This window comes from Crinia signifera, chromosome 19 (assembly GCF_055691185.1).
Source record: "Crinia signifera chromosome 19, ASM5569118v1, whole genome shotgun sequence".
Taxonomy (NCBI): domain Eukaryota; kingdom Metazoa; phylum Chordata; class Amphibia; order Anura; family Myobatrachidae; genus Crinia; species Crinia signifera.
In genome coordinates, this window is record NC_139226.1 from 55,998,860 (window position 1) to 56,025,839 (window position 26,980).

Consider the following 26,980-nt stretch of genomic DNA (forward strand, 5'->3'; position numbering starts at 1 on the left):
ATCGTTTAACATTTAGTAAAAGTATTTTTATCAATGCAATTACTATTGTAATTTTCTGTATCGATTGCTTTTGTACTATATATTGGAATCACAGGAATTACAACTAGAAAAATAAATAAATTGTCTGTTTAGGTCATAATTAATTATAACATATTTTGTGTAGATTTATCAATAATGTTGTTAGTACAGTTGTCTTAACTATTTTTATTGCTATATTAGTACAATTAGGGTACTTACATTATAAGGCTGATTCTGGTTGACTCGCAAAGGAAATTTAAACCCCGCCCACATATAACCCCCTCCTCGCATGCTGATTTCCCCGCAGGCATGCAAATGGATGTTTAGCATAAATATCCATTTACAGTATTGCATGCGGGGGCAAAATCATTTAAATGATTTCTACAGCCTAAGACACCTCTTTGGTGTCTTAAATCTTCAGTGTCCTTGTATGTGAAGCAAGCGGGCAGCTGTCATCCGCTTGTATCAGTTGCCGGCCCCTGGCACCCATGCCATAGGTGCATTACCAAGGGAATGCCCAGCAGCTTCAAGGGAACGCCCATGAAACACTGGGTGTTCCTATGGGCATGACCCCCTCACCGCCCCCTGCCCACATTGCTAGGTGTGAATGGGCTGGCGAAAAAGCAATTTACCGCACCCACTTGCACCAAGCGGCTGCACATGTGCATACATGTGTATGCGCAAGCACAGTCCCAAACCGTCGCTCCCCTGTGCAAATGCATATGTCTATATAATGAACATATATGGAAAATAAATAAGCAGTAGAAGCTATAATGGCTTATGCTTTCTATATACTGTATCTTCTAAACATTATATAAGATCAATCAACACAAAATAAAGTGTTATTGTCAGAGGTTCCTACCTGAAAATATAGGTGGATGCACAATCAAAGCGCTCAATGAGTAACCAAGTGTTGGAAGAAAATTTCTGTGTGTGATACAAATATATCGCCACATAAAGATTGAGCCACTATCATCCAACCCTACGGCACGCCAGATCATCTGTCTTGACGTGTCATTCACTGAGACGGGGAAGCGCGTGCATCTGACAAGCACGCGTGTCCCATTGCCGTGAAGGTGGAGAGTAAGCGTCTCTGATACCTGTTTTTATAAGGTCATCTGCACTATTGTCTCTTCTTCTACATCCATTATAATTATGACAAATGTCATGCTGTATGGGAGATTGTTTTAAAAAAAGTGGATTTCCTGACCATCTTTCTGTGGATCAGACTGGACATTTGCCATCGATACCTTGTACATATGGATTAATTTATATGATGATATAGTTAGCTTTTTATATCACACTGGAGACTTTCTTACAACACTTGGTTACTCAATGAGCACTTTCATTGTCTATCCATCTACAGAATATTGGGCCTTATTTTGGTTCACTCCTTCTGGCAAATTTCTTCTTAAATGGACAAAACCATGTGCACTGCAGGTGGGGTAGATGTTACTTGTGCAGAGAGAGTTAGATTTGGGTGGGGTTTTACTTTAAAGTGATCTATATTGCAGTGTAAAAATAAGGCAGTCGGTATATTCCCTGCACAGAAACAAAATAACTCACCCAAATCTAATCTCTCTGCACATTTTACATCTGCCCCCTGCAGTGCACATGGTTTTGTCCATCTAAGAAGGAATTTGCCAGAAGGAGTGAACCAAAATAAGGCCAATTGTCTGTTTTTTCACCTTGCTTATTTATGAATGTTTACTCTTTGTTTGCACTAATTTAAGCTGCACTCTGTTTTTATTTTCTGATTGTCCAGAGGATTGTACCTGATTTTGTTGAAAGTTATTTTTGTATGAAGCATACAAGTGACTGTAAATTTTATTCTACTTTCAGGGCATGTACAGCTGCTGCAGTGGTGAAGATCCAAAGGCTATAGACCAACAACTCCCTACCTTAAACCATTGTTATCCACCACAAAGAATACCAGCCCTTTCTAATTCTGTTGCCCCACCACCACCACCATCTGCTCCTTTACCATGTTCCAACTTCTTGCCACGAGAAAGGCGTATAGTAGAGAGATGGAGGCATGCCCGTAGTCCTAACTGCTACAAAGATATGTATACTCCGACTCGTGCTGTTCATGATCCCAACAGCAAAGTGGCTCCTCCTCGTCATCCTCATAAGAACACATTTTCTGATGGCTTTCACAGATATTATGGGCCTATTGAACCTGAAGGACTGTCAGATCATTTAGTTGAATCAGGGCAAGCATTTAGCAAAGACAAAAAAATATCACCATGTCAAATGTCACCACCTCTTCAAAGGGAGCACTTCCTGGAAAATCCGCCCTCCTATTTTGCAATAGTGAGAGAAAAAGATGCCCCTGAACCGCCAGGTTGGCAATCAAAGGTTTCAAGAGGTCTTTATGAAAACTACCAATCAGGAAAGGAGAGGACTCCAAAGTCCACAGGAGGAGCACGTGGAAGTCGTACACCAGAAACAGCTGCGAAAAAATTTGATCACATGGGTAGTAGTTACCAATCAAAGGGTACATGTGAAATGGAATGTGATGTCTATAACACTGGAGCTCCAAATGCCAGTACAAACCGTCCCAACAAAGCTAGTGTAGAAGTATGTGATGGCCCCCACTATGCGGGCCACACAAGGTTTACATATGAAGATGAGAGAGGTTGTGGTAGAGACTGCCACCATCATCGAGATGAAATGGAAATGGAGTCCCAGCCCTTACTTCACAAAAAGTCCAATCGTTCACACATGTGCCGGAGCCATTCCCACCCCTTAGTTATGGGCGTCAGCCAAAACAAATATCCTGATCTTTCAGATTCTGATTCAGATGTGTGTGAGAGAGAACCTCCATGTGTAAAAACAGAAATGGGCCATAACTGTTGGTACTCTCCAAATTATTTCTGCACATATCCATCTAGAGAACGTCAGACATCATCTGCACCTCGGAAGCCTATGAGGTATTGGTCAGTGGATAAGCTAGGCAAATATCGCCAATTAAGCAAGGATTATCTTCCAGCCACATGCCATGCTTCTTGTTATTGCAGTAGCTTAGAAATGCTGCAACCTCACTGCCACAAGGAGCCCAGATTCTTCAGCTGCTCAGATGAAAAGCTTGAAAGGCGTTTGGACTGGGAGCACTTACGTGGAGGTCATTGCTCTTACCGCCATCATCATCACCACTCTTGTGACTTAGCCCCCATACATCCCACCTCTCGTAGTTTGGAGGACCTAAGCCGATGCCATTTGAGGTGTCATAGACACATTTTCTCACCAGAATGCCAACCTAGGTCAAGTCATAGTGGAACCCTTTATAAAAGAAGGGGTTCTGCACATTTCTCTAGTTTGGAGTCGGAGGTATGACCAGTAGAGCACTCAACTTATTTCAAGGCCACCAATATTTACTGTTGGGAAATGTACCGATGTCCTATATAAGTTGAAACCAAAACTTTTAATAAACTCAGCTATAGTGGTGAATGACTTATGTTGTATGTGGGCCATACTGTTTGACTTTAAATCTTAACAACCAGATTTTCCCAAGTAAATACCAAGGAATTTTGTGTTTCACAGTTACACTATTGCAGTTTTGCATTTACTGGTAAATATTTTGAGAGGACTTTACACTTAATAATCACTGGCTGGACCAGCAGAAGGACCTGTATGCAATCAAGTCATGGAAAGAGTTGATGATTGAAATAACAGTGAATGGGAGGTTCAACAAATATCTTGACAAGGTTACACTGAAGGTCACATACTCAACAGTTTGGTTATATAGTGTGATTGGGACATCGATACGAATGATTTGTCATGTAGAAGTGTAAGAGGTGGAAACAAGTTGAGGAATTGATTAATGGACATCATTTTATTAGACTCTCCTCTTCTGCTTTTATGTTTGAGGAAATGTTAAGGGCTTATTTAGACATTTGTAAAACTTTTAAGCACACTGCAATACATACCTAAATAGTTGTGACTAGATAAAGTTAGTATACTTATATAATTAACTAGTACTAGTGTTCCTAGAAAAACTTTTTTTCCCCACTGTTATTTCTCAGCCAAGATAAGGAAAAGCCTTTGGCTGAAATGTGATCATTAGCTTCATAACTAACATTTTAATGTAAAGTATGAAATATATTAAATAACATACGTTAACTGTAAAGACTTTTGTAACTATTTTTTTTTTTTGGAGACAAAACTGTGATATATACCTATATATATAAAATAGAAGAAAAATCGGACATTTTGAGTAGCCCCATGTCGCATTGTTGTTAACAGTTGCAGTACATATTTATCATTTGAGCTTCATATACAGGATGTTGTTCTCCTATGAAGTGTTAGCGTTATAAGAAAGACTCATGTCTAGTTTTTTCAGAGGTAAGTCTCAGTTCATGATGAATTTCATATCTTTTTTCTGTCCTGAAATGTTTTTTAATGTAAACAAGGGAGTCATAGTAGCTTCATTTTTGTAGCTTTTGGAAACAATGGCCTTTTCTGGTAGATCCTTATACTCTTATATTAGCACTAAATTCTGATGTTAAAATATTAACTTCTCTTGCAAGTGCTACATTTACATTGCCCAAGGTGGGCACAACTGCTGAAATATTGAATGTTGGCCACTACTGCACTAAAATATAGAATAATCTATCAAACAAATTGAGCCTGCACAATGCATAGCACTTTCACATATTTTCAGTGAAGTCTCATTGGTTGGTTATACATATTGGAACTTATTAACATGATTGCATGTATCACCCTTATACAGTATGAAATACTATAGTTCATATTATTGACTACAACATTGACTATATAACCATACAGTAACACCATGACTAAGGGTCATACTTCAATACAAACTGTTATAAGTTATACAAAAACAACATGCTGCTTGATTGCTATACGTGCTCTCCAACTACCCTTTTAGCACTGTGACTCCTAAGTGCCACAAAATGCTAATCAGATGTCAGGTTTTGAACATAGTTATAGATGTAGTGGAGAATTTAGTTGTTAGGGAAAGATATTACATTTTGAAACTATTCTTAAGTAAGTAGCATTAAAAAAGTGTCATTCCTCTTATATTATGTATGTATGCAAGGGCAGATCAAGCCTTGGAAGGGCATGAGGCACTTAGACAGTAGCTCATGAAATCTTCAGGTGGGGCAGATGTAACGTGCAGAGAGAGTTAGATTTGGGTGGGGTTTGTACTTCAAACTGATATCTATATTGCAGTGTAAAAATAAAGCAGATAGTATTTACCCTGCACAGAAACAAAATAACACCCATCTAACCTCTCTGCACATGTTACATCTGCCCCCCTGCAGTGCACATGATTTTGTCTATAATACCCCATTCACACCAGAAATGCAGGGACAAACCCAAGAATTCAGTTCCCGGGACAAGCAGGGACATTCCCGGGTTTGGACCCATTCACACCAGAAATGTCCCTGCATTTTCTGGTATGAGAAGGGGGCGGGAAGGAGGCCGGCAGGAGGTGGGGAGGAGGTGGGCAGTCGGCGGGATGGCGTCGGGCAGTTGGTGGGCAGTCGGCGGAGGTGGGGAGAATACTCACCCCGGTTGCTGGTCCTCAGCACAGGCCAGGGATCCACACAGGCGGCGCGAATGACGGGACAGGCGGCGGATGAAGATGACGCAGCTCTCCGGCGCCCTCACTGCCACCGGAGAGCTGCGTCATCATCATCCACCGGCTGTCCCGTCATTTGCGACCGCCGCCTGCATTAATTCCCGTCGTACAGGACACGGAGGACCCGGCAACCCGGGTAAGTATACCCTGTACCTTTCACACCAGCCAGGTCCCCGGGTTGAACCCAGGAACAACCCTGGTACCTAGCCGGGTTGAAATTAGCCTGGGATTTTGTCCCGGGAACCTTTCACACCAGCGCTAGTACCGGGTTGTTCCCGGACTCAACCCGGTAATTTAGGCTGGTGTGAATGGGGTATTAGAGAGAAAATTTGCTTTTGCAAGTGAACCAAAATCAGGCCCATTGTCCAACTCGCATTCTGGCTGGCTGGACTGCTGCTGCTGCTGCACAAGAGGTAGTGCTAATGATGTTAGTGTGCTTCAGCCAAGTGGCTCCCTAAAGAAAGGGGGCCCGGGGTAGTTACCCATGCATTGTCCCTTGAATCTGGCTATGTATGTATGTATGTATGTATGTATGTATGTATGTTTGTATGTTTGTGTGGATGTGTGTTTTTTTCATGCATAATGGCATGCACAATATACAGTACAGTATATTCAGATATTATAAGCATTATTCGGATATTTGTAGGAATGGAGGCAAAGATATCAAGGAAATTTCTATTCCATTTACTTTAAATCACAGGTTCTGTCGTTGCATCTGTGACTTTATGGTAAAACTAGTATAAGCTTCTCCCTTGCATCTGTCAGAGTATGGCCATCAAAACATGTGATTAAGCCTCTGAGTTTGCAACCACTTCTGCAACACCCATATAACACACAGGTTGAAAATCTTCATGCATCTGTTTAGCCACCCAGAACGGTACAATACATTTCAGTCAGTGCTATACAATCGGTCCTACAAAGCTGGACACAGGCACCGTGGAATACAGACACCATCAAGGAGTTAGCACCGTCTCAAAATATCATCAATTAACATGAACATAAGCATTGTGTGTGTAAATCATTCCCTCAATTAGGGACTACTCCATCAGGCCATATTACAATTTAGGAATATGTGAAATTAAGTAAAAATAAAAACATAATTTAGGAGTTAAAATTGTAGCAAAGGATTTATTTTGGGCTTGTCTCTAATTTTTGTCCCTGCTACATGCACATATTTAATATTTGATATTACTAATACATGGCTAACTTGAGGCTATAGGAAAAGGTCTCATGTTGCAGCAGTAGTACTGTAACCTGCTTTTCTCTTTAACCTGTCCCACCAATGGGACTTTTCCCAAAGATGTTTTGTGACTAGAAGATTTACTGTATTGTAATATTGCAATGTGGAGAGCAGTCATTGTAGCTAACTGGGTGTAAGACTTTGGGGGTTACTTTAATTTGTTCGGATAGGGCCAAATTTGGACCGATTCCGATAATCGGTGGACTGCACATGCGCATGGTCTTTTGTGCGCACGTGCAGGTCCAATGTGTGAACAGCTTCAGTGACTTGCATAGTCACCGATCTGTTCCCGCGGATCGGTAAGGGCTGGGGGCGGGGGTGGCGGCGCCCATGGGAACACTTAACGTTTCATGGGCGTCTCCATGAAAACTGTGGGCACTCCCATGAGAATGTGGGTGTGGCCGCTCTGTCTTCGTCCCGGCACTGACTTTTATTAGCGAGCCCAGGGTAAATCATACCATGGTCGATGACCATGGAATGATTTCTCCAGCAGCGGGATCATACGAGGGGATATGTTTTCATAGCAAACCACCCTGAATAGTTGCGAGGGGATAAGGTGGCAGGGCTGGGCGTGTATTCTACCTCTCTCTGCACATGTTACATCTGCCCCCCTGCAGTGCACATGGTTTGTCCATTAGAGACAGAATTTGCTTTTGCAAGTGAACCAGAACCATGCCCTTAGTATATTATTAAACAGGTTAAAAGAACTGTTATAAGGCTTTTTTTTGGCTGTTTATACCCCAATGTATGTTTCATTGTTTTAATACCACAAAGCTTTATGTTTGGTGGCTATTGCAACTGGATTTAGATATCTGATACTTTACAGGTAGTAGACATAGGATCTCATTCAATTTGCATCTAAGAGCAAACAGAGTACGATTTAGACCTCCTTGGGCCCTAGACAAGATACAGGTGTGCAACCCTCTTCCCTATAACAAGCCATAGCACTATATTTTTGTTGCTGATTGCAGACATCATAGATAGAGTACCTTGGCATGTGCACAGTCTACCAATAAATGCTCAGCTGCGTGAACATCGGCATTGCATACAAATCTGAATCAGGCTCTTGGTCTTTTGGAAGAAGGGAATAGATAATAAGAGAAAAGATTTGTATTGGATGCACTCCTAAAAGATAATCAAATAATTATTTGGGGTGAAATTCCTTTTCTATATTTTAAAAAAAGTGGGAGCTCCTTTTATCTTTATTGAGCAAAAACTGGATAAGGAGACGGCCACTGTTAGCGAAATGAGGGGTTAAAAAATGACATTGACATAGATACACTTGGTGATAATTAGAAAGAAATTAGTGATTTGAAGATTTAAAATCTAGGCAGAGATCACTGTAGGTGATGGTGCTTAGGTGCGTACAGGGGTAAATTCCCCACCAGAATGTTATTATGCACTTGACTTGAAACTATAAATAGTTTACACCCAATTACACTTTAATAATATTTGCCTGAATTGACTTTCTAAGGTTTAATGGTTTATTCACTTTTGAGAGGAGATTGGTGAGGGTTTCAAGCAGATACAGTGTTTTAAATTTTAAACAATAAACATTGTATACATTTCAAACTGTATCCATTCATTCCAATCTGGCGTTATGCCCAGAAATTGGGACAGAAGGCTTCTTTGTGTGAATGTCTCAAAATTCTGTCCCAAGTTCTGACATGTTGACCTCTTTCAGGTGTTGACCTAAGCCCAGTCGATTTTCAGTGGTTGACCTTCATTGAGTCGACCTAGTGACCATATCATATCCCGTGCTGGCCATGAAAGAAAAAAAAAACATTAGGCTTATTCTGTGTTGAATGCAAATCAGACATAATTGCTTCTGCATTTATGTGAATAGATACAGGCGGACATGTGCTAATCCTTGTAGAAAGACTGGAGGAGAAATAAAATCAAAGGTGATACTGCTACAGTCATCAGCCCCTAAATGCTAAGTTAAAGACTAGGTTTGAAAATGACAGTTCGGGCCTAATTGGCTGGTTCTTTATCACCCTCAACCTTATCTCCTCTAGGCTTAATATATCTGCCCCATTATCTCTCTCCGAGGCTTTTTATATTGTCTCCAAAATTAGTAAATTCACATGTATAGAGAATGTACCATACTCATCATCCCTGTTCCAAAACCTGTAGCAAAATGGTCTGTCATAATTATGTAGACATACTGGGGGAAATTTACTAAGATGTGAGTTGTATTTCACATTGTATGTTGCTTTGGGCAACCAATCAGAAACTACTTCTCATTTTTTTAGCACCTTCTAGAAGAAAATAGATAGTATCTGGTTGGTTGCCCATAGCAACATCAATTGTGAAATACAACTCACATCTTAGTAAATTTCCCTCACTGTATCAGTCTGTCAGGGCATACTCTCAGAGACTGGCCCAGTTTTCCAGGTGCCTGGGAGTGCCATGTAGCTTTCTGGAGCAATTATGCTACAGTATACTATAAACATGTGACATCAGACTGCAACTAATAACTAGAAGGGTTTTCAAATCTGATCATCACTTTCCCTATATTACCTTAAATAAACCAAGGTAGACTGTAACTCTGGGTGAAATTTAATAGGATGAGAGATTCCGAAAGTGAGAGATTTGGTAAGAAATCTCCAGTTTTTTTTTTTTTTTAAATCGGCAATCATTTACACTTCAAAATCAAACTGGTTTTTGCAGTGTAAATGATTGCCGCTTTTAAAAAAAAAAACCTGGAGATTTCTTACCAAATGTCTCACTTTCTGAATCCTTCATCCTCTTAAATTCCCCCCTCTTCATGCTACAACACTACCTGCAGACACAATAACCAATGATCTGTCTCCCAGGCATGACAGATCAACAAAAAGAAAGTAAAAAGATGGACTTCACGACTTAATCTTTGTAATTTTCCAATATATGAAATCTTCTAATTTTCTATTTTTCTTGTTCATGATAAAACACACATACCTCAGATAGGAGGAACGATGATATCTGTGAAAAGTAGCATATGAGGTCCATTTTTAAAAGGATTTGAAATACCATACAATTTACAATAATGTCTTCAGATAAAAAAAAAAGTGTAAATAACCCATGCATCTCTCTGAGTTCCGAATCTACAACAAGTCTTGACACATATCTTATTCCCTTTATATTACAGAAGCTGGTGGCAGCCATGATAATAAACCTACATGTTCCATTATTCTGCTGGTCTGTATAAGGCCTTTACTATATTTATATATGTAGTCTGTGAGTTACTCTCCAGATTTCTACTTTAGTGGCCCCTACAGTATATGGACCATAGGGACAGTTCTCACTCTACTGACTTCAAACACTGGAATATTTCAAATGCATACCATACTAGAAATCAGGACAATGAGCCCTATACTAGTAATGACACAGGGCAATCCATTGCATACAGCTCTGCAACCACCTACAATGTTGGGTTGTAACCTACAAGTTCTACTAGGTATTCTTGTAGGTTGTTATACTCTGTGTATGAATAAGATTGCAATAACCGTGTACTGTGTTTCCTACTCCTGAACTGCAGCACCATAGGGTATTTTGTAACAACACACCTAAGCCAAAGGTTTCTTACTCAGAAATTCTAAAAAATATACATTTGAATATATTGTGCTGATCTGTTATTCTTAGGTTCAGTTATGTGGTGATTGGCAGACACCAGTTCTCGTTTTAAATAGACCATCATTCTTTTATTTGGTCCTGGACCACAAGCCTTTGGAGCCCTTTCCGGTGACCCACAGCAGCCCAAGATGCCATGGCAAACATCATGGGAACCACTGACCTCACACATGAAATTAAACATACATACAAACATAGTCATACAATAATTGCATCTTCTGCACAACAAGTTTACATACATCAAAGTTTGTCAAGTTACATCATACAGTGTGTGGAAGAGTGAGATCTATGAGTGAGTTAATGACATTTAAGTCCCGATGATTTAATACTTGGAAGACCAGGGAAGGATCTAGGCCATACTTGGAATCCTTAGGAGCTGAGACCCCAATATATCATACACTATACAGAGATGAAGAGTGTCGGAGGTGTTGCAAGTCAGGTGAAACCTGCATCAGTTGAAAATTTAAAGCGCACATTTTTCTAGATTTTATCTTTCACAAATACAGGGAAAAGTCAACATGTGTGTGATTTTACCCGACTTGCGATGATAATGGAGCTGTATGAAGGCTATTCTCTTAATAGATTTCTATCTCATAGGAAAATATAAATGTGGGACACATGGATGCCTTGGTAATTTACTTGTCTGTAGTTGTTCTCTTTACATAGATACACCTGCTTAAATCCCGCTCGATGTGAATGTAGTGGTAGGATGTAATATGACCGGGTTTAGATGGATACCTAGGTTTATCTTATACTTGCTATAAATGTCATTTCAACATGTCAAGGAAGGTTTCCCAATTGATATGGGAAAATATTTATTAACGGTCATCCATCCGTCACCTGCCATGTACACCTGTACAAATCTATCTCTGTGGATGTCTCAGTCTCATTTCTTCTCCCAAGGATGTGCTTGTTACCATGTTCTGTGCTGTTTCCGTCTATGTATTTTATTGTAACATTTCTACTGTGTAACTGTCAGGCCCTCTGGCTTTCTGTGGAAATTCCAATAAGATATAGAACTGGCTATAGAGTGGGTTTAAATTGTACAAGATGTCCTCTAAGTTCCTTTTAACTTGTATTTTTTTATCTACTAAAGCCAAGCTGTGTAACTAATGCTGTGTATAATCATTCAGTGCATTTTAATAAGACATGCATTGATGTGAATGGAGAAAGTCACTTCAACTGTCCCCAAGGTGCCAACTCTGTACACATCTGCGGACGTTACTTGCTCACATTGCCATGAAAAAGCTCAGGTACTTCTTGAAACTGTTTGGTATTCATGTACTTTTTTTTCTATTGAACTCTGCAGATGTGTAGTATTGCCACAATGCAAGTAATGGGTTGGAATGAAATTTACAAAACGTAAAAAAGAAACCTGCTTTTCAAATGTGCCTCAATAACATCAATGAGAAGCATAGTAGAGGGCTTTTATGGCGATTTCCTTTCCTACTCTTCACATTAATTTGTAGAACCGTTCTGTGTATGTATTTTAGAACATGTCAATGTAGGTGTATTAACACTGTGTGCTTATAAATGTTATTATATGTTTGTGAAGTTTGTATTGGGAATGATGGGAATGATTCAGCCAAACCAAAAGTGAGACCTGTTACATGGTATTGCCAATATGTTTGAAAATATACCGAAAGTTCAAGGGAAATTATCGAAGAAAAAGCCTTAAAGTTGAGCTGTCTCTATAAATTAACATATTTTGATATAATAGTCCAGAAAGAAAAACTACCTATGTTATATTAGCCATTTATAACAAAATACTTTGTATTTATTTATGTGCACATTGTATTCCCCTTCCCATGGATTATTCCAGAATAATATTATGTTGCGATCATCATTTAGAAGAGGTATGGGCAGATTCAATAAACCACTGTGTTTGCTGTGCAAGTTAAGGCTCCGCAGTTTAACACATAGAACTGTTAAATTTTTCGGCATTTTCCCCACACAGATGACCCAGGAGTATCTCGCGGTAACCCATCTATTCCACTTTAAGGAACGGAATCTATGGGTTACTACAAGTGGAAAGCCCCACAGAGGGTGCATTTACCACAGGCTGTGATCAGAAATCGGTGTTAAGTGCATTCCCCGAGTTTTAAGGCAAGGAGAAGCGGAGTATAATTGTATCCCATAGGGCTGGGTAATTACCCACCGGGTTTGACTATGTCCCATGGAGGAGAAATAAGTAGCATTGTTTTGTTCTGGTATTAAAATGAATGTTGCATTCGTCAAGGATGCTTAGAAAAAGGTAACGTAAGAACAATGGAAGTCATTTAGGTTCAATTTTAGCTTACTCAATATGTAGAAATTAGATCTGACAGTGCCAATATTTGTGCAGCATCTACAAAATACAGTATTAAAAAAGCAATCTCATAAAGATTACAGTCATCCAATTTTAGACATGCATTTGATTTTTTTCCTTACCTATACTAAATATCAATATCTCCATTCACTCTCCTTCTGAAGGTAAAATGCAACTCTCAGCATGTCAGTGGTGGGGTTTGAGGGGAGAAGGAAGGGGAGAATGTTGCAATAAAAACAGAGCTCGGAATTGTTCCAAAGACTCATATGCCATATGACTGTGGTTGTCAGGGCATTTTGTGGAACCATAAACCATTAATAGCAATTAGAAAAACAAACCAAGTAGAAATGGAAAATATCTACACTACAGTGTATAGCCCTCCGCAGTGATTATTATTTTTTTTTTTTTTTAATAAAGCAATGCTGTTTTTAGGTCAATGGTTCCTAGTGACTTTATAGGTGATATTCTTATGAATGTTGGGGCTGCATACAAAATGGCTTCCTGGGCAATGTGTACATTTTCATTCATGCTCTTTTTAAAATACAACTCGACTTGTTTTAAATTACATAAGCATTTTATCGATACATGGTTCATTTGAAAAATAAAGGGGCAGTTTTATAATTTGTCCTATCACCTGCTTCTTTTGGTTTTCAAATATTTAATGCAAGGTTAAAAAAAACTTCTGCACTAATTTTTGATAATTTTTTGTATCGCACAGCAGCAGTAAGTTATACAATATTTAAAGTTTATGTTTTACAGCATTATTACTGTTTAATACTTGGAAAATTTGAATAAGCAAATAATCCTATCACACACTAGAAAGTGTTAACATTGTGGTTAATGTGTGCCATTTTGGTTATGTTAACTGGAAATTTATAAGATAATAGAGTTGTACCGACCGCCTGTATTTTTTGTTTTGGCTATAAATCATGATTATTTTTTTAATTTGGAAAACCACACTCAAATTTCTTTAAATAATACTGTAGGAATAAAAACAGGTAAAAAATAAATTATTTTTTACCTGTTTTTATTCCTACGGTATTATTAACATCAGTGACATTAATTTCCAGTCATGTCCATACAGGCTACCTGATTTTATGAGGGAGGGACTTACATGCCTTCGAAAATACACAAGATTGGGTTTTTAGATCCAAGATCAGAAGTTGGTGGGGTGACCCAAGAAATAACTCAATTCAATTTGCAACCCTAAACTTTTTGTGTTCAGTTTTCAGCAAAACCATACTGCTCTTCTTATTTACAACTAACTTGAGGCGTATTAATTATATCTATTGACTGCATTCCAAAACAATTCATACCTACTTGTACTGTATATAATGTGAAGGCAGCCATTTTGTGTACTGAAATTGTCACTTTATATTAATTCAGTTTAAACCAATGACATCCCTAAAGAATTAGCAATGTCACAGGATCCTAGTTAATGAATAGACTACATTCCATTCTTCACAATATGGTTTTCTCAAAGTGTGTAGTTAATAGGAGTATTGTAAAGCAAAACATGGTGCAGTTACAATTATAAAGTTAATTTATTTTACTATATATATGTTGCTTCTACATATTTTCTCTGCTCCATTAGTAATTAGCAAGTGAATCTTAAGCATGTGACTAAGATCCGTTTTCCAATAAAACTCCCAGAAAACCCAGGTATGACCTAAGTAGTGGAACATGGTTTCAAGCCATGCCAAAATGACTTGTAACCTTGTTCACACTGCATGCTGGGTCTGGGTTATTGGAGGTTCTTCTATCTAGTGTAGCTTGAGGATGACATCATCTCCAAGCACCACTTACCCAACTCTCCCTCTGCTTTTAGTCTGACCCAGGTTGTATAACCCAGGGTTGTATCCACTGTAAACGTGGCTAAGGTTCTATTTCTAAGACCCTTTCCCACCAGTCTTGGACACTGGATGCCCAACATTAACAATTTATTAATCTGGGGGGGGGGGGGGGGAATGGTTATTGATCGTCTATAAAACTAAGAAGAGAAACCTATTAAAGAGATGGACATCAGAACAAAAACACTTAAAATAAAAAAAAATGATTTTACTTTTAACTTTTTATAGTAGTACATAGTAATGGTCTAACATGCTGTTTATTCATCATATCAATGTGAATTTCTGCTTGTACTATATAAGTATGATACAGGGCACTCTCATGGCTAGTATAATTATAATTATTACTATCCAAGATTTTTAAAGAGCCATCATTTTTTACTCCATGATTGTACAAAGCTACACAGACATCGGCCTACAACAGAAGATTTGTATTAGATACTTGATTAGAATGGATGGCAATCCATTTTTACTGCCAGAAAGTCCTTTAAATTACGATGAAATGTTATATAATTTATATAGGATATAGAGGAGCATACTTCTCTCTAGTTAATGGTTGCAATTTTCTCTGCATTTGTCAAATGAAACTTGAGACGGTCAGAAGACTCACTATTGATAATAGGACAATAGGAAGTGAGTTTTTAGGTCAGGTGAGTTACTGACTTTTAGCAATACCATGGAACTGATTACTGTGGCATTTTAATTTACTCATGTAATTAATGGAGAAGTGGGGATCACTTTTTAAGAAAAATAAATGGATCAATAAAATAAAAAATGTGTGTGTTTTTGCTCATTTATTCATTATTGCAAGGAGTTAAAAGCAATTTTTGTGTTCAATGATCTCTTCAGACCAGAGTGGTAGCTGCGGAGATGCAGCTGTAAAGTCTGTAAATCACATCCGATGTGGAGATGGACGACTTGTCTGTCAGGTGTTCTAAGTATCCAAATGCTGAAATTGCTTTATAATCTGTCATTTGAGCAGTTAATTCCACCCAGTCTCATTCCACAAGAAAACACATGGCTTGCTTGTACGTTCAAGGTCACACAAGGATTTTGCAGTGTCCCCTTTGATCCTCTATTATCTATAACATGCAGTATGTTATAATGGTAGGTTCACACTCCTTATAATAGTAGTAGGAGATCTATGCATACTTTATTAGTGTGAGCACCCAATGAATTACACCTCATCATGGCCCTTATTCTAATCTATGCGGTACGGCCCGCGTGCGGCCGTACCGCCGATGTTTTGACACTGCACATGCGCAGAGGTCAATCTGCGCATGTGCAGCCCCCTTCGCCGCAGACGGATTTCGTCCGCCGCAAAGGGGGCGTATAGGGGCGTGAGGGGCTTCATGCCCTCATTTCCCTATGTGTACGCCCCGCGTTTCATGGGCGTTCCCATGCAAACGCGGGGCGTATGCATGGTAATGAGGGCATGACGCAACTCATGGGGGCGGAAAGCTGACGTCGCCGGATGTCAGCTCTCAGCCCCCATACAAGCTACCACACGGACGATTGTCCGTGTGGTCTCAGCTTGCGGGAGCTGCTGGGGCGTGCGGACCTGCCTTCGATGGTCGACGACCATCGAATGCAGGGGGCAGCTCCCACCATGGTGGAGGCGTACGCCTCCACCATTTTTATGCGGATCGCCAGCCGTCCGTGTACGGACGGCCGTGGCGATCCGTCTCGTGGGCGGGGCTTGGTTTGTGCGGCCGGGGCACCGTGTGCGGCTCCGGCCGCACCAACCAGAATAAGGGCCTCTGTTATCTCCCCATCAATTTAAACTTTTTCTTAACCCTATAGATCATCCACATTCATAATTATTCTTTTGCTCCAATACCTTTTATTTCCCCTAAAGCTGGTACCTCTAAAAGAAACATAAGACCAGTGACGCCCAGTGGTGTAGCTAGTGGTGTAGCTAGGTGCCACGGCGCCCAGAGCAAGGGCATGTTTAGCGCCCCCCCCCCAATTTGTAGTAGGTGAGGCTCCTGCGCAGTGAAAAGTGGGCGCGGCCCAACATTATACCACACACTGTAATGCCCATTGCACATACTACATAAAAGTGGGCACAAAGTAACACATAGCAAAAGTGGGCATAGGGGAGCACATGGCACAGAAGAGCCCAGAGTAACACATAGCTCAGGTAGGCACAGTATAACACAGAGGCACAAAGTTACACAGGGGCACAAGGGCACAGAGTCACACAGGGGGCACAGAGTAATACAGAAGGCACATGGTAACACAGGGGGCACAGTACAGTATAACACAAGGGCACAGAGTCACACTGGGCATTACGGGGGCGGGAGCTCATTCCCCACTAACTCTGCTGCTGCTGGTGGCATTAGAGGGAGGAGGGAGAGGATGGGCACAGTACCTGCTGCTGCTGGTGGCCGGCTGCTGGGTGACACTGGGAGGCAGGCGGCTCAGCTATGACTGTGGGCACCGAGCAGGGCACATACACTGCAGCCAGGTAGCCCCTCATCCAACTCCAGCTCCCCCCGTGGATCGCTGACAGGGCTTGCACCAGCCCTGAATGCACCGCTAGCTCCCTGCTGTGTCCGGGTCGGGAGATGTGCTGCTATTTTCAATTCACATCTCCCACTGGACTGCTAGCCAATAGGTGCTCGCGGTCCAGCAGCCACCAGTTGATTGGCTGCTGTACCACAAGTGCCTATTGGCTAGCGCAGTCCAGCGGGAGACGTGGATCTCCACACTCGCTACTCCTCTGGTGACGCCTGATGCACCTGAGATTTTTCTCAATGAGACTGCAGATTCAGCATTACTGGGATATCGACTTGCTGTTGCGGTGGCACGGCAGGGACAGCTCAAGCATGTCCATTTGAGGGGGTGTGGCAGCTGTGGGACATCACATGCATCCACTGTGATCCAAAAGATGGCAGTCTTGCATCTGTATTTGCAGCTAGGCTGCACAGCCATAATAATGTAATCATGCAAGAGCTTTGCAATCGCATCCTGTGGTGGGATGCGGCATGTGGGGCGGCCCCCTTGCATGCTACTAACTGAAACTGAATAAGGCCCAATGCACCATAGAACCAGTCAGCAAATACAAACATAAATATAAATGAAAGGCAGCCAGCACATACAACACATTGCATGTATATTTACTGTATATGTGCTGACCTGCTCCCTCCTGCAACGTGTGGTCAGTGCTGATTAAGACACTGCTTCGTATCTGTGACATGAATAGCAACAGCAATAGCCAAGGACACAGTAATTGCTCCATATTACTACCAGATCTGCTGCTGCATGAGTACTGTAGGACCTACATATTCATGGAAAGGGGCAGCAGAAAATACAGTCAGATGGTCAGACAAATGCCAGAGGGGCCGATGGCCGATGGCCAGGTGGGCTGATTTGTCACTCCAAGGTGGAATCACTACCTCCCAATTGGCGCACAGAGAAAGCTGCTGGACTCGCGGAGGGTCTGCTGTGCGCTTATCAAGTACAGGAGATCAAAGGCATCACATGTGGCTATTCCCTCTCTCCTGCAATCTGGGATCAGCAGCGCACTCATGCCCTGTGTGCGCATGCACAAATGGCAGTGCCAATTCGGTGTCCCAGTCCATTCCTGCAGTCAGATGTCAGGCAAAAGTTAATACACTGTATTGCACTGCAAACTGTTGCTACCACTCAGGAATATGTATCAAACCCTCCAGAGAGATAAAGTTGCCCATAACAAGCAATAGTTTTCTAGCTACATATTTATATAGCACACATTAGCATTTCCATAATTTGTGAAATGTGTGTGGTGTACATAGGCCCCATGTTTAAATACTAACTTTTCCAGTCTCCTGTCATTGCAGCAGCTGTGGTAAAAAAATAAAATCACTGGGAAAATGGCTACCCTGCATGCACAGTAGTGTCTGTGGACCAAAGAGCTGTATAGAGAAAGCGGCCTATACAGAGTCGGCACTTGGGCCTCCTCCTCTGGTAATCCATCCCTGCTAGCATGGTGTATAGCGACTAATTGATTGATATGCTCCACTTGCCAACTTTATCACTTTCGAAGGCTTAATACATTTTCCCCACATGGACTAGTGCTTGTCCTAACTTTCTGATATTAAGAACTTAAAGAGGCCCTGGAAAAAATTGAAGTGGCCTCAAGTGGACAGCACCAAATCAAGCGTAGGCGGAACCAAAACCAAAATAGACAGGATTATTCCATTGGTTTCAATATGCTTGGCAGTCTAATGGCCCCCAGACTTTGAAACTGCTGTGACAAACCACAACCTCCACACTGAGGGACAGATGCACTAAGCTTGAAAAGTGATAAAATGGAGAGTTATAAACCACCAGCCAATCAGTTCCTGTCATGTCACAGGCTGTGTTTGAAAAATGACAGGTAGGAGCTGATTGGTTGGTGGTTTATCACTCTCCATTTTATCACATTTCAAGGCTTAGTACATCTCACCCTAAAGCTGTGTACACATGCTTCAATTTTTCTCTGTTTTCGATTCGACTTTGCTTATAGAAGCAAAATTGAATCCACATCGAATGGTTTTTAGGACACTTTAGATCTGCTATCGATTCGATGCGCGCTCCCGTTTTCTCAAAATCGAAAAGAAAAATAGGCTGTGCAGCCAAGGAAATATCGAATTCGATCCAGTAAATCGAATGTGTACAATGTACCACGAATGTAAAGAGAATTCGATATCGAAATCGATATCTAATGCAAAAGTACAGATCAAACGCCAAATTGAATTGGAAGATCTAATGCCAGATCTAATAGAAAATCTAATCTAACATTGAATCTAAAGCAATGAATACCAACCCCAAAACCTCCATTATACAACAACTCATAATAATAATCCCTTGAATATAACAAATATCTCCACCCCTCCAGTAGAGTCCAGAAACACACCAGAAATTGTTACACCCCCATGTCCCTGTAACAGATGTCACAATGGATATAGATGGGTACCCTCCTTATATGATCACTTGCAGTATTAGGTTCTCTGCGAAACCACAAAGGTGTTTGTGTAGGAGATAGGCGGGGGACTGGGCCATTATTCTGCGCAGGGCCAGATCATAAAAATAAGTCACTCACTGATAAATCACCTCATAGGTGCATCGGCCTACTGGAAATTATCCCTGTAAGCTCTATGGCCAATTCACCCAGTGTCTTCTGGGAAAGTAGTCTGTGAATTATAAACAATCAATACCTGATTGACAGTCATTAATAATCTCATGAAGGGGCTGAAAGAGAAGGTTTTGGGGAAGACCTCCGCACATGTGTGCTACCTTTTGCAAGCAATAAGATACATCAGCTTTTGACATAAGTGGGAGCAAAGATGGAAAACTAGACGTCCCAGATCCAGATGTTTTACAATTGAAATACATTTGGTGAAATTAATATAATTTTCACTCCTTTTCTAATTTTAACCTTCTGTCATTTTGTGTGGTGCATGCTGGGACCTATAACTTATCATGAATAACCGAAGAAAAGGAAATAATATTCTATAAAGTAATGCAGAACTAAAAATGTATTAGGTGTGCTTTAAAAACCTCAACCAAGGTCCCCAGTGAAACATAAGGGTTAAAAACATGTAAGATACAAAACATTTGTCTTGCTGTACGAAGATAATCTCGGGTTGGGTTGAACGCCCTCCTCACTTGTTACCCGGAACCAGATTATATATTAGTGGGTTATAGTATGCTCAGATACCAGGTACACCAATATATCCTTATAATAAGAGGGTCTGCACATCCAAACTGATGGGCCCCATACATCAGCAATTAATTGTGACAATTCTCAGATCTGGAGATGATTGTCATAATTAATCTTTAATGTGTGGGCTCCCCCTTTTGGTGATCCCAATCAAAAATTGATCGGGATCACTAATCGATTGCTGAATCAGATTTTTAAACATGTTTAATAATCTGGTATTATCTGCGGTTGTTTTTAGATGTGTGGGCATTCCCGTCTCGTCTTCTTCTTCTATTTACATTTTGAAAAGAAGTAACATCTAAATTGACAAACGATTGAGGTGATGTATGGGCACTTTCCAGATATGAAGATGCAATCTTTAGATGGGAAAAATCTGCCGATCACTGAAATAAATCTGTAATGTGTGGGCAAGTCAATAGATTGTAGAAACCATGGTACTTATGTAGTATCTGGGCTGCCGATTTTTAAATCGGGTCGGATCGGGAGATCGCATCGCATGCGACCATGCGATTCGATGCGATGCGATGCGATGCGATGACCCGATTTTTCCATAGGAATCAATGTTAAAATGGACTGAGTCCATTTTAACATGGAATTCAATGGGAAAAATGGGTCCTTTTCATACCCCTACTATCCAAGTGGGCATGGAGTTGGATATAAACCTGTGGCGAGCGTAGCGAGCCACCGAGCCCGAAGCGTGGCGAGCGAAGCGAGCCCCGCGAGGGGACGAATACCATCCCCTCGCGGGGCTCGCTTCGCTCGCCACGCTTCGGGCTCGGTGGCTCGCTACGCTCGCCACAGGTTTATATCCAACTCCATGCCCACTTGGATAGTAGGGGTATGAAAAGGACCCATTTTTCCATAGGAATCATTTTAACATTGATTCCTATGGAAAAATCGGGTCATCGCATCCGATATCGGATGCGATGCGATGCGATGCGATATCGCATCGCATCGCATCTGATTGTATGCCTTAACTTAAGGCATACAATCAAAAAATCGGCAGCCCAGATACTACATAAGTACCGAAACCATTTATCTGGCCAAAAAAAATCACTGGATCTGGAAAACCATTAATTGTGATTGCTAATGTATGGGGCCCATGAGTCTACACATCTATGAGTTGTCCAGTGTCAACCAATTAGTTGTCCTGCATCAACCTATCAGTTGTCCAGCATGAATACAGGTAAGTGTATGAAGACAGCTTTGCCCCAAAAAGAGCAATATATACGAAAAATGAATTATTATATGTACATATCAAATTGCACATATATCAGAGAAAGCAGTTACATTCCCAGTGGATATACACTACCATATGTTCATCTAATAATGCATGTACAGTATCTCAAGGATAAGAGATAACAGCACCATGTATAGTCATGGAGAATATGATCTGTCACAAATGTAAGGATAAAGGTGAGACTCATCATTGTGAAACTTAGGGCCTGATTCTCGTTGACTCGCTATGTAGTGTAAATGCGCTGCTTAGGGAGCCATCTAACACAGCCCATCGGGTGAGCGAATGCCCGCACCCTGCCGCCATGCGAATTTCCCTGCCGCATTGCAAATTGATGTTTAGCTGAAACATCCATTTACAGGGAAGCGTACCGGGGCAAAATCATTCGATGGACTCTTTTTACACTGTTTGCAAATATAAGTCAGTCTTGACTGACCTATATTTGCCTGGTCCGGTTCGTCAGGACGTCATCCGCCCGCCCCGTCAGGCAGCTGCCCCTCTGCATTCTCATGGGGATGCCAAGTGATTTCCTGGGCTCACCCACTGTATTTGTGGGTACGCCCAGGAAACAGGGGCATCCCCATGCACCAGCCCCCTTTCACATTTCCATACCACCACCCCTCATGCCCATGTCAATGCCTCTTGACTCTGCAAGACGCCGGAGGCATCCACACAGCAACCCTGCGCATATGAATACGTTGGGGACCGAGACAACTAGAATCGGGCCCTTACTCCACATTTTCAAGTGTGGTTCTGGAAAGTTGGTATTGGTGTGTGGCAGAAGTACAGGCAACTTCTAAGTCAGTGAAATCGAAGTGCCGGTAAGTCATACCACTGCATACTGACACACTTCAGCCACTGTGATAGATGCATGGAATGCTACTACACATATGACCTTATTCTAGTCCGCACGCACAGCTGCTTATTTTGCAGTGTTGCGTGCGGATTAAACACCACCCCCACAGCTGCCCGCCCCCTCTCCTCGCTCTACGAGTTCATCGCATGGCTCCGAATGGAAGTTTTTCATAAACATCCATTGACAACCTTGGGTGCTGGGGCCAAATAATTTGATGGTCACTGGAAGGAGCACGCAAAACTAAGACACTGGGCCAGATGCACTAAGCTTCAAAAGTTATAAAATGGAGAGAGATAAACAGCCAGCCAATCAGCTCCTACCTTCCATGTCACAGGCTGTGTTTGAAAAATGTCAGGCAGGAGCTGATTGGTTGGTTGTTTATCACTCTGCATTTTATCACTTTTGAAGCTTAGTGCATCTGGGCCACTCTCTGGTGCCTTAGCTTTGTGTGCTTCCTGTATGGGAACAGGACGGGCAGCTGACATCCAGTAATGTCAGCTGTCCGCCCCTGGCAGCTGCGTCACGGCCTAATTTCCCGAAATACCACTTGTCGGCTCAAAAAATGGGAAAAACTCATGTTGACCTTTCGACTGTTGATCTTGCCATTGTCAATCTAATGCTTGTGTCGAACTTCCAACCATGTCGACCTTAGCCATGTCCACCTATTTCATGTATCGACCTAAGCCACTATACCTCTGTGAGATATTGCAAGTTATGTCATACTGATTAGCCAACTATATAGCACTGACTTTGACAGTAAACATGGGCCACATAACAGCTGCACCCCTTGCACCTATGGTAGTTATGCCCAGGGCCGGTATAAGGTTTCCTGGTACCCTAGGCAAAACATCAATCAACCCCTGACCCTCCGCCACCCCCCCACCCACCTTCCGACGGGCATAACTTCCAGAGGCAATGGAGTTATCGGTCTCCAGACTAACAGCACTGATGGGGGCATCTGCATGTAAAGCAGCACATGTGCGGTTCACAGCAGGATCCAAGTGTGACCACTGCTCTTCCACTGGAGCTCTGTAGGGAACCCACACAGTTATCTGGCTCTATCCAAGGATCCAGAGTTGGTGGAGCCCCCCAGATCCTGGCACCCTAGGCAGCTGCCTAAAGCTGCCCAGTGGTAGAGCCGGCCCTTGTTACACCCTTGCACATACCGCAATACTGAAAGTTTCCAAGTAACTTTGCCTAAACAGAGCCACAAAAGTGACATTTCCTGATAGTTATGAAATGGGATCGACCTGCAAATGAATACGATAACACTGAACTGAACATGCTAAAATGGAATTGCAGTGGATGTGCAGTGCTATTCAGCATTACACACGAGATGTCACGCAGAAGGTCCTGCATGTGACTGTGCTGCAGACTACTGCACATTCCCAATACAGTTTTTTCCTATGTTTTTTCCCTAAACATCAACCTTCTGCAAACAATTAGAATTAATTCTTTCTAATGTTACTGCATCTTTTCTATTCTATTTTATCCCTCTGTCTCTGCTGCGTGTTCACTATCATATCTGTCTTCTTGTAATTTCCTTTCCACTGAATGTTCTTACCTCTGCTCCAGTATGATCAATTGCTCCTCACAGATCTATTTCTCTACCCAATTTAGTGTTATAATCATTCAGCAACCTGTCTGTTCCGTATCAAATGTGTCACCTGTCCGTGCTTCTACTTCTTACCTTCCCTTTAGCATCTCACCCAATTCTGGATCTAATAAAGCTAAGCAAAAACGTATAATCCTCCTTTACAGTGTAGCAATGATACAAATATACTGTGTGATGCTATAGTAATATAATCTATTATTTCTGTCTTATAAAACTGTTTTTTATGTCGCTACGATAGAATTCTGCCTTTACAGGCCTGACTTACATTAATAACATCAGATGGAGGGGGGTGATTCAGGTTGGTTTGCAAAAGCAAACACCTTCTTTAATGGACAAAACCATGCTGCACTGCAGGTGGGGCATATGTAACATGTGCGAAAAGAGTTACATTTGGGTGTGGCGTGTTCAAACTGAAATAAATTGCAGTGTAAAAATGAAGCAGCCAGTATTTACTCTGCATAGAAATAAAATAACTCACCCAAACATAAATCTCTCTGCACATGTTACATCTGCCCCACCTGCAGTGCACATGGGCCCTTATTCTAGTTAAATCGGTCGGATGCGTATTTTTGGACAGGAACCGAGTGTTCTTAGCCCCGCCTTTCATACGGATCGCTCACACCCTCCGTATGCGGTAAGACGCCGACCGAACAGACCGCGAGTGGATTTTTCATGAGAACACCTCCTCCATCTGTGGGAACCTCCCCATCATTCGATGGTCGCCGACCATCGAATGCTGGACCGAGTGGTGAGGCAGCACTGAGTGCTCCAGACCACTCGGGCATTTCTCCGTGCAAACGCAGCGATATGGGCGGGCAGCTGTCATCCGGCTATGTCATATGTCCGCCCCCCACACGTGCATCACGGCCGCATTACCATACGTACGCCCAGCATTTTCATGAGAATGCCCATGAAACGCGGGGCGTACGCATATGTTAATGAGCCCAAACAGCCCTTCACGCCCCTCTCCACCCCCTGTTCGGATTGTTCCAACCGATCGTTTTCTGTACAGAAGTCATGCCATATTCGGACGTGCGTGGCATTCGCACATGCGCAGATACGCTTCTGCACATGCGCAAATACCAACCATCGGCCGTCCATCCGCATTCGGAGCTATCCGACTCAATCAGAATAAGGGCCATGGTTTTGTCCATTAAAGAAGGAGTTTGCTTTTGCAAACCAACCTGAATCCCTCCTGACATGTTTTAGTACCATAATATTGAAATATTTCTGTCTCATGCCTTTTCATATCATACACATCTATCCTTTGATTTGCACCCCCCCTGGGCAGTGGCAAAAGCAGTATTTTTAGAGGATGGTTTCCAAATGCAATAAAAAATCTTCTACTCTGCAGCGCATTGGAATTAGTATGGGAGTTTGGTGGAGCGATAACAGCCTTGCAAATTGGTCTTTTTATACACTGGATACTGTATGGAATACAGTATTAATACTTAACAGTACAGATGGTCTATAGTATAAGCCGTTTCAAACATTTAAATAAGAAAAGTGGTCAGGAAAAGGTTAAATATATCTTAATAAATAAACACACAAGTGTAATAGAACCAATGCTGCACTTTCTAAGTTCATAATCTCCCACTTTATGGTAAGGTTCCTGTCTCTTCTTCCTGTAGCTGCTCTCTGATCAATTGCGATGTGTGAGTACTCAGATCCACACATATAGTAGATTTGGTAGAAGAAGCTGGTACGAATATTGTAACTTGTTTTGATTCATTTCAAACTTGCAAATTCTAAAATGTACACTGTATGTTCTTATGATGCATTGCTGCATGATGTGGTGGCAGCTCTATTGATCATATTATATACCAGTGCTACTGTCATAATTTAAGGCACTTGCCAAGAGGACGGGGGTTTCTAGGCAACCAGACCACTCCACCTCCCCTGCGTTTGGCTATGCTGGGAGATTACAAGGATAGAAGATGAAAGTAATGGCAGATTTTACTTACGGATTGCAGAACTACAGCCCAAGTGAAATGCATCAAATCCCTGTTAGAAGCAATGGTGTTATGTGTGTGATGGAGGTTAGTCCACGTGGCTGATAACATTACAAGGCTTATTGGTTTATTAATTGGAAGCTAAAATGATTCAGAACAATGCAGTTTTGTTTAATTAACTGGCACAAACAGATCCAGCCAGGATCTTACAGGGTTAATTCAGACAATGGGATAGATCTATTAAGCCTGGTGAAGCGACAAAGTGGAAGGTGATAACGCACCAGCCAATCAGCTGTGGGTGAAAAACAAAAAATGGATAAAACTGATATCCACAGGACAAAAAGATTCTGCCCAGGGTGACACAAATAAAGCTTCCACCAGACCAGCTTTCAAATACACATAGAAGTAAAAACAACAGTGCACTCACTGGCGAAAATTAAGAATGCTGGAAAATTCTATTCTATTAATATTCAGGAATATTTGCGAGACAGCTCTGTCCCTGCTATGCCTCATCAGGGTACTTTTCACAATTAATATCTCAGCCATTACCGCGACTACCACTGCCGCCCGCACCCCCTATTCATTGAGATGCCCCCAAATCCCACACGCCACGACCTCCCCAGAGCACTGATCATACTTATCAAATCCCCGGGATTGGGGATCGGAGCTCCTGAAGGTCTACCGGTCATCAGGGCTTCCTGCTTCTGTGACCTCTGGAGTTGTAAATTGAGCTGTCCTTTGCAGTGTCACTTTATTGCACTGGGGTCAAAGTAGCATCAGAGATCTCATGGCAGCCATCACCAGAAAACCGATCAGCTGACGCTGGGTATGATTTAAAAAAACTATTACAGTGCGATCATTGGACACACAAAGCTCATAACACTGGCCCAGTCCTTGCACTGCTTTCTCTGCCTAGGGGCAGAGGAAGCTGTTGCTGGGTAGGAAATTCACAGTGAGACCGGTAATTCATTATCTGAAGATGGTGTTATTATTACAGG

General features: G+C 41.7%; 1 protein-coding gene across 3 annotated transcripts in view; it reads left to right on the forward strand.

The window, feature by feature from the left end:
- The window catches only part of GRIN2D (glutamate ionotropic receptor NMDA type subunit 2D), a 762,310-nt gene extending 747,562 nt beyond the window's left edge, over positions 1-14,748 (forward strand). For 2 of the 3 annotated variants that reach the window (XM_083162612.1, XM_083162614.1), the window contains one exon: positions 1,861-14,748. In XM_083162612.1, the coding sequence (XP_083018738.1) occupies positions 1,861-3,354 (1,494 nt within the window). In that variant the 3' untranslated portion in view covers positions 3,355-14,748. The remainder of the gene's footprint in view (positions 1-1,860) is intronic. The other variant, XM_083162615.1, reaches the window with a different exon arrangement.
- The last annotated feature ends 12,232 nt before the right edge of the window (positions 14,749-26,980 follow it).